Source organism: Solea solea, chromosome 2 (assembly GCF_958295425.1).
Source record: "Solea solea chromosome 2, fSolSol10.1, whole genome shotgun sequence".
Taxonomy (NCBI): Eukaryota; Metazoa; Chordata; class Actinopteri; order Pleuronectiformes; family Soleidae; genus Solea; species Solea solea.
This window is the reverse complement of record NC_081135.1, coordinates 1,050,960-1,063,384: the sequence shown is the minus strand read 5'-3', so window position 1 is coordinate 1,063,384 and position 12,425 is coordinate 1,050,960. Positions and strand designations below refer to the sequence as shown.

Genomic DNA, 12,425 nt, shown 5'->3' with positions numbered 1-12,425 from the left:
AGCTAAGCCCCTCCCCCAAAACCAAATGGTCCAATCATCCTTCTTTGGCCGATTGGCAAATGACTTCATTAAATATATAAAGATATAAGTGTGTAAATAAAGTGACAGAGAACAGAAATGTGCAAACTTACCTCATATTCAGCCTCTTATTTTAAAATCACAATCGGCAGAAGATGAATCGGTTGTTTATCTCTTTATTTTGCTGCCTGAAAGGGGGCGGGGCTTATTACACTCATCAACGACGCTCCCTCTGTGTTTCTTCCGACGCGTCTCATGTCCTGTCCCCGTGTGCGTCTCCTCTTCCTCTCTCTCAGCCGATCATCTGTCCTCCTCTCCAGCCGTCCTCTGAGCCTGTCCACAACCCGGCGGTCTCTTACCCTCTTCCTCCTCCTCCTCTTCCTCCTTCTCAGTTCCTGCCCATCTGTGCTAACCAACAGTACACTGTGGTACAGACCTTATGACTTTTCTCTGAGCTGCTGTTTAAATCCGTTCAGAACTAAAGAGACCGAGTCTGCGTCTCTGTTAGGATCCAGGTCTTCATGTGTTCCTGCTATGAGCTCATTACACTCTGTTCAGTCACAACTTCTCTTTAGATTTGGTGGCTCTTTAAAGAATAAAGGGGAAAATAAGAAGGTGTGTTTAAATGGAGCAGATATTTAAATAATGTATTCACTTAACCTGGTTTTTGACCTGGTTTTAGTGTCTCTGTGGCTAATTATGCCGGCGGAAAAGTTCCATTAATATTTAATTCATCACCAGATGTTAGCTCTGAATAATCCATGACTCAAAAAAATATCAACCACTACTTCTCCAACAACATGTCAGAGAGACGATGCTGATAAATACCCTGTCTCTGCAGGCCTCGGCCACATTAAAGGCACAGTTCAGCTTTATTAATGTGGGTTTATGCTCAGTTAAAATATGAGACCACAATGAACAATATACGCCAGTTTAAGTCTACGATGTCTTAAGAACATGTTCACGTCTTTATCTCACTATTAGACACACTTTAACAACAGGAAACTGACGTTTGTAAACCACTCACTCTCCCACACCAAAGCCCATAGAGATTTACCTCAGTGACACAAAGTGACCACACGAGGCAGCAGTAGACCAGCAGCTCCTGTGTCCCTGTGAGCTTAAATCACTGATTTTCACAAAGATGTGAACAAGTATCTTTGAAATCAGATGAGCGCCCCCTGGTGGTTAAACTGTTGTTAAATCCTTGCTCTGCAGCCCGACGTCCTGAACGCCCAGTTCAGTCACATGACTCTGACGCAGCATCCGCCCAGTGACGGTGGAGCCGCGGCTCAAGACGCTCGTCACTATCCCACTATGTACCACCACCACCACCACCCGACCCCCATGGTGCTGCAGGGAGCTCCGCCTCCTCCTCCTCCCCCACAGCAGGTCAACTACGTGGTGGCGGGTCCTTCGGGAGGTCACTCAGCTCTGCTTCAAGGTCAACACATCCCACTCCAGACTCAAGCCCCCTATCACCACACTTACCCCAGCTCCACCCCGGGCCCGGCTGCGTTTCCTGGCTCCGCCCTGAACCAGCCGTTACTCCAGCAGCACGCGTACATCCAGCAGCCTCTCCAGCAGGTACACACACACACACACACAGACACACACACACACACACACACACCCTCATTCATCTCTGCTGCACAAACTCACCTCAATCTCTGCTCTCCGCCCCCTTTCAGCTGTCAACATGTTACTGCTCCTCAGCTCATCATCCACACTGCTCCACCCAGCAGCAGCAGCAGCATCATCATCAGCAGCATCATCAGCAGCAGCAGCAGCATCATCATCAGCAGCAGCAGCAGCTCTACCACCGTCTGCCCGTCAACTCGCTGCCCTTTAACTGCCCTCAGAGCCAAAACCTGCCGCAGCAACAAGGTAAGAACATGGAACAATAGCAGTATAGTACTAGAGTAAGTCATAAAATCTTAAATCTTCCTCCATGTAGTTTTTATTCTTAACTTTTCAAAAAATCTCCACAAATAAAGACAAAATTATAAAACAGCAAAAATTGACAAAAAGTTGTGACGTCACCCAAACGAGATGTTACTGAAACTTCTCTGTTGTTCACAAAACTGTTACTTTGTGACCAAGAACTGTTGCAATGTTATAAATGTTATAAAAAAAAGTTACAAAATGTTGGAAAAATACTGGGGAAAAAAGACAAAATAACATTAAAAAAAACCTGAAATATGTACAAATGAACAGGATTGTGTTACCAGAGAAATTATACATGCAACAGTGTTGCAGCTCCCCCTTGTGGCATTTCAAAGTATATCACTAGGACTGTATGTTGGTGAGTTCAGCATGAAATATGAATGATTTTTTCTCACAAACATGAACCACCAGCAGCTTCCTTTATGCTCATTTGTGATAAAATGGTATGGTGTGTGTGTGTGTGTGTGTGTGTGTGTTACGCTGCTGCAGCAGCAGCTGCAGACGTCTGACTCCGTCTCTGCTGCTGAAGGACAAATATTTCTGTTTGTTTGTTTTTATGAGTTCAAACGTCTCCACGGGAGTCGTCTACTTGGTTATTCTGCGGGATTTTTTTCTCTCTTCTTCTTCACCGCAGGAGTTGAGATTGTTAGCTCCTGCACACACACACACACACACACACACACACACACACACACAGACGGAGGCGTCTCTTTAAGTGGCTGCGGCAACTGTTCTGTCATGTGAATGCTGCAAACGCCGCCTCCCTGCTGGGGACTCGGGGAATAGACGGTGGACAAATGACGCTGACCTACAAAGACAAAGGACAGCAATTATTTCTGAGGGAAAGCAGAGCAGCGAGGACTGCACAGCCTCGCCTGCCTTCTGTTTCCACCTTAATTAAAAACAATAGGTACACGAGCAGATAGCGCTGGAAACTCCCTCCCGCGGCCTCAGACCTGCTTATTCTGTACCTTCATCTTCATCTGGAGTTTATTTAATCGTTTACACGTCTTGTTCATGTCGTCAGACTCACTGATGATGGAAGAAAACTCCAAAAAATGATCTTTTCTGTCAAAGAACGAGGGCAATCAACAATGTCACCATAAATTGTGATATTTAATGATTAATTATTGGATGATGTTCAGTCATTTATCAGTATGACTTTTATTTATATGTACATGTGAAAATGAAGCTCCGTGGCTGGGATGATGTCACAGCGGTGTGCTTGCGTGTGTGCGCGTGATGTCACAGGAAGTGAGAGTGGCGGGAGGCGGGGCCGGGACGCTGTCTGAGAGGCCTCTATGAATCTCACAGTGAACCGGTCTCTTTTTCAGCCGCTCACCTGCAGCAGCAGCCGACAACACCTGTGAAGGACGACGGAGTGGGCGTGGCCCGCTGTGACCTCATTTGTGTGTGTGTGTGTGTGTGTGTGTGATATGGTGGTGGTTTCACGCCTGGTTTGTGGCTGAAGGAGAGAGAAATGTCGTCTCCTTGACAAAAGGACGTCCTCTCCTTTGTCCCTCGGATCACCACGTCTGTGTCACCGGGGGACAACGCTATTTTCAAATGTCTTTTTGTCACCTTGACATTTAAAGTGTCCGTCTCTTTGCCCCGCCCCCGAGGAATCCGCTCAGCCATTTTAGGCCACTGGGAACATGGCTGCTGTCGCCGCCGCCGCCGCTGTGACTTTGACCGTGTTTTTCTTCTTCTTTTTTTAATTAGATTGTGAAGAGGTACAGTAGAGATGTGATTGTGTGTCGGCCCTGAGCTCAGGTCTGTGTGTTCAGGTTCAGCTTCACCGCAGGAAAAATCAAATATATCGACTTTCTCATTTAGTCCCGGAGCCTCAAAGCTGCTCACATGTAACAGCGTCCTCAACCTTTCAGTCTGCCGCCCGTCTCCTCCTGTCCTCACTCGCGTCCCTTTATTCTCGCTGTTTACAACAAAGTGTCTCATAAACGTCTGAAATATCCCTTTATTTACAGCAGCAGCATCTTCATCATTTGGTCTTTGACTAAAGGAGCAGCGTGCTGTAGAATAAGAAGTTTATAAAGACTTACAGAGGCAGCAAACACAACATAAAGTCACTTTTTTTTTTTTTTTTTTTTTTTTTTTTTTTTACAGGTATACCTGGTTGCTTTATTTGTTACAAAAAACAGAAGACAGACCTGGAGAAACACCCTCCAGACATTTGATCATGAATTTCATGAAGATGAAATGTAATATCACAGTCTCTCTTCAAACCCCATTCCTTAACTCAGTGAAAAAAACAATTCTGTTTGCCCCTTTTTCTTTTTTTAACCCCATGTCCGTCCTTCCCTCCTTCCCAGTCCCACCCCATTATCCCTCGTCCCTTCAGCTTCTGACTTTACTTGGAGCCGGTGGAAAGCAGAGCAATGAGTCCAGAGGAGGCACTGATGGATAGAATGTAGTTGACGGTGGGGTTGAAGTTCCTTAGCAAGAAGAAGGAGGCGACGATGACGAGGACCAGGAAGAGTGTGTTGTTGTAAAAGATGGAGAAGGTGGTGGCCTCATAGTCAGCAACTTCATTCTTCTTCCACAGGATTCTCTCATCCTTCTCCTTGCGGGACATCTTGCGGTTGTCTGCCTCTGACAACTTCCTAGTCACCTCCTTGGAAACAGCGTCCTCACGCTTCTGAGCAACTTTATGTTTGAGAACAAACTTGACGTTCTTGTAGGCAAAGGCCACCAGGTAGGTGCTGACCAGAGTCATGACAGCGTACAGAACTGCAGACTGGACCAGGTCCATGTGCCAAATCCTCCAGAAGAGCCAGATGGGGATGGCAGAGACGATGAGCGCGTTCCCGTAAAACAAAGCGGTGGATTTGGCCGAGAGGTTTCTGCTGAAGTCCTGGAGAAGCAGGTCCTCCTCTGACTGCTGCTTGTTGCTGCCTTTGGGAGCCATGGCTGTAGAGTGACCGGTGTGTTAGCTGCTCAGGTCTGAACACAGAAGGACTGACACGTCGCTGTACGAGGAGAAAAGAGCATAAAGTCACTTTTAAAGAGATTTAATCCACCGTAGTTCTCTGCGGCACTAATCCTTACACACTGGTCCTTTAAGCATTAGCCCCAAAAATATTATTTTCTCTGCTTCTCGATGACTTTGGTCAGAAAATGGTGGGAAAAAACCCTCAAAATGAGGATTTTTGTGTTTGTTTTTTATTCCAAACTCTTGAAAAGTAAAAATGTTTCCATCCTGAATGTGAAGTTTTCAGTGTGTTTGTGTTTTCAGTGCACCAGGCCGTGATGCCAAACCCAGCGTCCAGCTACCAGACTGTAGTGGGCGTTCAGCCAACACCCAACCTCGGCCTCACTGGCAACCAGCAAAGCAATATGGGCAACCAGATGCAAGGCATGATGGTCCAGTACTCTCCCATGCAGTCCTATCAGGTATTTAAACTCAAACACAAAGCTTCTTTGCCTTCAGTGAAGTCAGAAATGTGACGTTTGTGTCGTGTGTTTGTTGTGCGTTTGTTGTGTTGTGTGCAGCAGGTTTCTGTGCCACAGCAGCCGTACCAGCAGCCGGTGTTTGTCTCCTGTCAGCCAGGACAGAGCGCCGTGGCCGTCGGCGGCATGCAGCCGTGCTACGGCCTGCTGCCCCCGAACCAGCACGCCACCATGAGGTACGAGTCTGACACTGCAGCAGCCGCTTGTTTAATGTCAAATAACACATGTTTTATTCTTTATTGACTAAATGTCGGCAGATAAATCAAGAAAATGACCTTGAGAATCGATGGAAATATCATTATTTCATACTGGAGCAGAAATCAAAGTAATTTCCCTCTGGAATCCTATTTTCTCGACATCATTTTCTACTAACTACGTGTTTGTTTGTGTGTTTTATGAGGAAACGATGAAGTCACTCACTCAGATGCACACAAATCAATACAGCACGAGGATTTTCTTCACTTGTTTTTAACTCTTGCATCAGAACACACATCAACCTGATCCTCTTAAACAAAGCAAATGCCTTTTAAATGATTTAGTCGGTACTTTAAATAAAAGCAGCAGCAGCAGCAGCAGCAGGAGGAGGAGGAGGAGGAGTTTCTTCCTCGTGGTCTCAGGAGTAAAAGCAGGTTGTGTTAGTGGGACAGTCGGTGTGGAAATGATTTATGCAGCAGCAGCTTCTCTCTCTGTCTTCTCCCCAAAGAGTCGACCGTCCACCTGCAGGCTGGTTTTTCACCAGCTGCTCTCGAGTCCCCGCGGCTTTTAGAGCTCAGAACAAGCACAGACCAGTTTGATCTGAACTGTCTGGTTTGATCTGAACTGTCTGGTTTGATCTGAACTGTCTGGTTTGATCTGAACAGTCTGGTTTGATCTGATCAGTCTGGTTTGATCTGATCAGTCTGGTTTGATCAGAACAGTCTGGTTTGATCTGATCAGTCTGGTTTTATCAGAACAGTGGTTTGATCTGATCAGTCTGGTTTTATCAGAACAGTCTGGTTTAATCTGAACAGTCTGGTTTAATCTGAACAGTCTGGTTTAATCTGAACAGTCTGGTTTGATCTGATCAGTCTGGTTTTATCTGAACTGTCTGGTTTGATCTGAACAGTCTGGTTTGATCTGAACTGTCTGGTTTGATCTGAACTGTCTGGTTTGATCTGAACTGTCTGGTTTAATCTGAACAGTCTGGTTTGATCTGAACTGTCTGGTTTAATCTGAACAGTCTGGTTTAATCTGAACAGTCTGGTTTGATCTGAACAGTCTGGTCTGGTTTGATCTGAACAGTCTGGTTTGATCTGAACAGTCTGGTTTTATCAGAACAGTCTGGTTTGATCTCAACAGTCTGGTTTGATCTCAACAGTCTGGTTTGATCTGATCAGTCTGGTTTTATCAGAACAGTCTGGTTTGATCTCAACAGTCTGGTTTGATCTCAACAGTCTGGTTTGATCTGATCAGTCTGGTTTAATCTGAACAGTCTGGTTTGATCTGAACAGTCTGGTTTTATCAGAACAGTCTGGTTTGATCTCAACAGTCTGGTTTTATCAGAACAGTCTGGTTTTATCTGAATGTTCTAGATTAAGGTTTAATCCCTGAGTTGCAGAGTCAGGATCTACAGCAGCTGCTCTTGACTCTGATCACATTAAGCGTCTGAGCTGCTGATCAATAATGATTAATGATCCTCTCAGGTCTGATCAGGTGGGGACCTGGTCTTGGAAACTTGTTTCTAAACCACACTATTTTAAATACAAATAACTTCTATTATTTCATTTCTAGTAACAGTTTTAATGCATATACTGATGTTTTTCTACCATAATAAACCTCTCTCTCTCTCTCTCTGTCGCTGTGTTTCGGTGTTTTCTGGCAGCTCTACAGTGAGTTTCCTCCCCACTCCGATGATGGAGCAGCTCCAGTTTCCTCACACGTCCACGCCCTGCGTCTCACAGCAGCACCCGGCTCAGCAGTACGCAGGTACGCCCCCTGGAGGCTGAGCATGTCCACATCATAATCATGTGGAACCTCTCTCCATGTTTATTCTCTTATCGTCTCGTGTGAATAATCCCACGTAACAAGTGATAAAGTGAAGTCAGGCAATGATCTGAAAACGACTGTAATCCACGTTTAATCCACTCTTCTCACCGCTGACCTTTACACTGCAGGGGGAGTGTTCATGACTGAGGTCAGATGAAGGTCACACTGCGTCCTGCGTCCTCGCAGCTGTCATTCTAAGGTTTTATTTCATAAATCAACAGCGGCGTCTGCTCTGTTTGATCTGCTCCATTTATGGAAAGACAAATTAATTATGTCGTCCTTTTTTTTTCACAAGGTCGCGGCTCAGACGTTAGTATTTTCTCTTTAAACCTCATCTGTTATCAGAGTTCAGGCGTCGGAAACTCATTATGTGTTTTAATTCACTGAGATGAACAGTCGGTGGCAGCAGGAACGTTGTGGTTTCACATGAACATCTTTTATCCACACGACAACTTCAAAAAACACTTCAGTTGTTTTAAGTCCCTCTGCAACTAGCAATTATTTTCATATTCAATGAATCGAGGACTCAGAAAATGTCTCTCAAACCTGCAAATGATGTTCTTTGTTATATAAGAGCAAAGAAAACAGAAAAATATTCACATTTAAGAAGAAGAACATTTGAGAAAATGTGTTAAATTAATTAAATACAATAGTTGCAGCCCTTGTGTTATTTAAGTGCTGTAGAATGAACGATCTGCAGGTTCATTTGTTGTGTCTTTGCTGCAGGATATTGTTAAAAATATTCACATTTAAGAGGAAACATAAAAAAACACTCAAACTGTTTTAAAATTTAAAATAAAATTTTAAAATCAGATTTTTAAAAAGGTTGACGATTATTTTTGTATTTAAATCAAGAATAATGTTTATATTTGCATATATAAAAACATTATTGATCCAAAAAGGGGGAAATGTTTATTATTGTTGTTACAGCAGCACAGTTTTAGGCACAGGACAACAAATTAAACCATTAAAAGAGATAAGTTTTTTATTTTAAATTAATTTAAAGTTCACATTGTACTGTGTGTGTTTGATTATGTTTCTGTACAAAAACGACAAAATAAATGTCATAAATATCATAATTAAATATAAAAAGTAAATGTGTGCAATCCATTTACGATGATTAGAAATTTATTAGAGTTTATTATAGAAATATTCCCCGGCTAGCCTTTGTTAGCGTTAGCAGTCGATAACAACACTCTACACTTTATTTTACTCACGTAAGCAGCTACGTTTAAAAAATATCACTCTACTACATGATATTCACTGTGTTTTTTACTGTGGTTATGAGTGGCAGCCATCTTAGACGTACAGAGTAGGAAATCCAGCTTGAGGGTGTGTTCCAGTTGAAATTTACGAATCGGAACATGGAAGGTCCGACTTCTGGTGTCAACTGATAAAATTTAAAGAAAAAAAACTTTAATAATAGAACGATCTCATTGTGTATCTCTTGTAATGTGTGTAGGTTTGTTGCCAGCGCCCCCTGGTGGCAGCGGCGGTGGCGGTGTGGTGATGCTGCAGATGACGGCTCCTTCCTGTCAGCAGCCTCGCGCTCCGTCCCCCTGCCAACGCAAACAGCCCGGCTACAAACACCCGGGGAACGAGCACCACCGCGGCCGGCGCCCCGCCGAACTGCAGCTACAGCCACTAACGCTGCAGCCGCCGCCGCAGGTGGACAACGCCCAGGTACAAACGCCGACTCCACTGCCAAACGCACACATTCACGGCACATTTGTTCCTCAAACGAGGAGAAAATAGTCCCAGTGTCGGGGCGTGACGCTACATTAGTGAGGCTAATGTGACGGAAACGGCGCTGATGACAGAAGCGGCGCCCCGTGTTAGTTTGTTTTTGTTTGAATGAAAGTGTTTGTGTCTCCTCCACATTCTCGCCGCTGCCTCCTCGCTCGGCGTGTTGTGTGTAGAGCAGCCTGCCCTCGTCTCCGGCGCTCACGCCCTCGCCAGGACGACCGCCCAGCGCCACAGGACTCCCATCAGGCCTTTCACCCATCCCTCTCCTGGCCCCGCCCCCTCAGCTGCGTACAGCTTTCTGCCACAGTGGACAAGGTACGACACGGCCGCCTCATCAAATTATCATACGTCACATTTTCAAGTGTTTTTAAATGTACGATATAAAAATATTATTATTATATTATAATTTTGTGTGTTTCTTTCTTCAGGTGAAACTCACTTCTCTCTCCTGGGTCAACCTCTGCATTACAAACCCAACATCAGACCTTCACTGCTGCACACTGCACACATGATGACCAAACACCAGGTCAGACACACACACACACACACACACACACCCACCCACACACTAAATAAACGTCATGTTGTGATCGTGATTCTTTTTCCTCCTCAGGGTTCATTCGGCGTTTGGCGTGGCGGTCATGGGAGGAAGGCGGGCAGGAAGTCTGTGTCCTCAGATCTCGGTGTAAGTGAAGACACCTTTTTTTTTTTTTTAAACTGTAAACCACTCACTCTCCCACACCAAAGTCCATAGAGAAAATCAGTGATTTTAGCTCGCGGGGACACAGGAGCTGCTGGTCCTCTGCTGCCTCGTGTGGTCACTTTGTGTCACTGAAGTAAATCTGAACAAAGAATTTTAAACACCAAATTTTACAAAATAAGACATTTGAACTCAACAGCTCGTGTGTGTGTGTGTGTGTGTGTGTGTGTGTGTGTGTGTGTGTGTGTGTGTGTGTGTGTGTGTGTGTGCAGAATAAACTCCAGACGTGGCAGAATGTCACCTGCAGCCTCTGAGGTGTTAGGATTTACAGAAAAGTGCTGATTATTTCAGATGTTTTTTTCCTGCTTTTATCAACAAACACACACAACACACACGCCTCCTCGACCGCAGCGATGATGTCGAGTGGAACACGAAGTCACCCCCTCATCTTTATTTGATTTCTAATTTCTTTTTAATGTAAAACCAAACTGATGGATGATTAATTAATGTTGAAACATTAAAGAAAACAGACGCTAATGAAGCTCAGCAGATGTTTTCACTGAAACCTGCTGATGGTGCAGGTGTGGGATTCCTCTCTCTCCAGCTCTGACAGTCACAGTCTCTCTCTCTCTCTCTCTCTCTCACTCTGTGTGCAGTGAGCAGTTGTGTCCTCCAGAGGGCGACAGCTGCACAGACTCCAGCCTCCTCCTGGCTCCACTCTGCAGCAGCAGCGGTGGCGGGGAATCGAACCCCCACTATCATCGTCGCCTCCGGACAGAAACATGGCCTCATCTCACTCTCCTCCTTCCAGCCTGGCCGTCCCACACACACACACACACACACACACACACACACACACCTCGCTCCACAGCGCCCCCTCTCTGCTCCACACACACACACAAAGACGAGCGGCGTGACTGGGACAGATGTGCACACGCTGCCTCAGTCTGGACTCCAGACGTCCTCTCAAAAACTGACTCTACCAATGTCCACTCTTTTTTTTTTATGACCTTCTTTTATCTTTTCAGAGGCCGACACACGGTGGCGCCACCTGCTGGCCTCTTCCCCAGTTTGCTGTTGAAGTGTTCAGAGAAGGTTTTACGGGAAGTTCTTGTCTCCACTGTGGCTCCCTTTTTTCTTTTCTTTTCTTTTTAAAAAAAAATAGTTGTTCCCGCGTTTTTAAAATCAGACGATGAAAGCGTCGGTCGTCCGTCCGATTGATCGACAAACGATCGGAAAAACAAAAATGACGTCTTTTCCCCCCGCAGCTTTAACCTCGTGACCCTCGACAACAATAAACACTGAATAATTAGACAAACTACCTGAATAATTCATACACAGTGAATGTCGCATTTGCACTGAAGTGATGATGATGAAGATGAAGAGTTTGTTGGAGTTGGACCGGGCCTGGATTGTCATTGACCTGCTCACACCTGTTTGTTGCACTCAGCCGGGTCACTTTCTTTTATATTTAATTAAAATGTTTATATGCACAAGACAAATGCAATCAAGGCTTTTTTATTTGTATTGTTATTATTATTATTATTGTTGTTGTTGTTATTTTGTGTGGAAAAAAGCCCTCCCGAGGATTTCTGTGTCTCTTTATGTTCCACTCTAATAAATGTTTTCCTCACATGTGTGGAAGGAACTTTTTGGAGCATTAAACAAATTTACAAACGTCCCTGTAGTGTCAGATTACAGCTTTGAAATCTATTCAAATCTATTTTAGATTTGGAAAAAGTAGTAACTAAATTAAGTTCTCAATTAATTCCCCAAGTTATTCTGACCATAAAATGGTGATAAATGTCAATCACTGTTTACTAAATATTAAAGACTGTCTTTTTTTGTCCAAAGATATTCATTTTACTGTCATATAAGAGCGAAGAAAGAGAATAAATTCAATTTTAAATGCTGAAAATTCACTAAAACACTCAAAACAGAATAATTGTGTAGTTGTTTAAACATATTACGTCTCGTTTAGTCCACAGACATTTTCACCTTTAGGAAACTTAAATGTCATTAAAACTGTTGATTTAAGCAAAGAAAATGGTGTAAAATGTTGATAAATGTTTGCCGAAACTCAAAAATGTATTAATGTCCTAAATTCACAACAAAGAAGCTGATTTCGGTGGAACAAACGCTTAAACTTATTGAGTCAACTATCAAAGTGGTTAGTAAGTGCTTTAGTGACCGATTAATTGATGCAGCCCTAACATTTTTATGACATAAAAACTTTGTTTTCGTGGTTTTTAGCTCGTTTTTATGACTTTTTAATAGTTGCTTCGTCACCACACGCTATGAACTGTGGGTAATTAGCGGGAAGTGAGTGCTCAAAATGGCCGCATGAGAGACGAAGACGACACTCACACACTCGATGAAGTCACAGCGGGACAGAAAATAAGTCCACACTTCGTGACCGTGGACGTTTTCAAGTCTGCATATGAGGACGAGGCCTTTGTCTGCGTGTTTTGGCTTCACACAAATGTAAAGAGCGACACCTGGTGGACAGAGGCTGGTACTA

The 12,425-nt window shown here is 44.1% G+C and overlaps 2 protein-coding genes across 11 annotated transcripts in view; one reads left to right on the top strand and one right to left on the bottom strand.

Annotated features, from left to right (window-relative positions):
- The window catches only part of LOC131477779 (R3H domain-containing protein 1-like), a 39,815-nt gene extending 28,764 nt beyond the window's left edge, over window positions 1-11,051 (top strand). For 6 of the 10 annotated variants that reach the window (XM_058654865.1, XM_058654870.1, XM_058654867.1 and 3 more), the window contains 11 exons: window positions 315-446; window positions 1,237-1,605; window positions 1,710-1,905; window positions 5,219-5,376; window positions 5,476-5,609; window positions 7,295-7,398; window positions 8,921-9,141; window positions 9,378-9,519; window positions 9,633-9,730; window positions 9,818-9,889; window positions 10,561-11,051. In XM_058654865.1, the coding sequence (XP_058510848.1) occupies window positions 315-446; window positions 1,237-1,605; window positions 1,710-1,905; window positions 5,219-5,376; window positions 5,476-5,609; window positions 7,295-7,398; window positions 8,921-9,141; window positions 9,378-9,519; window positions 9,633-9,730; window positions 9,818-9,889; window positions 10,561-10,563 (1,629 nt within the window). In that variant the 3' untranslated portion in view covers window positions 10,564-11,051. Of the gene's footprint in view, window positions 1-314; window positions 447-1,236; window positions 1,606-1,709; window positions 1,906-5,218; window positions 5,377-5,475; window positions 5,610-7,294; window positions 7,399-8,920; window positions 9,142-9,377; window positions 9,520-9,632; window positions 9,731-9,817; window positions 9,890-10,560 lie in introns of those variants that run through there. The other 4 variants (XM_058654868.1, XM_058654866.1, XR_009244195.1 and 1 more) reach the window with 4 other exon arrangements.
- LOC131477880 (translocon-associated protein subunit gamma) lies at window positions 4,091-4,967 on the bottom strand. Its single transcript, XM_058654873.1, has one exon. It carries the CDS (start codon window positions 4,889-4,891, stop codon window positions 4,334-4,336), a length of 558 nt encoding a protein of 185 aa, XP_058510856.1. The 5' UTR covers window positions 4,892-4,967; the 3' UTR covers window positions 4,091-4,333.
- Window positions 11,052-12,425: the final 1,374 nt, after the last annotated feature.

What these genes read in the sequence shown, in the direction of transcription:
- LOC131477880 (XM_058654873.1), bottom strand. Translation starts at nt 4,891, where the DNA reads ATGGCTCCCAAAGGCAGCAACAAGCAGCAGTCAGAGGAGGACCTGCTT.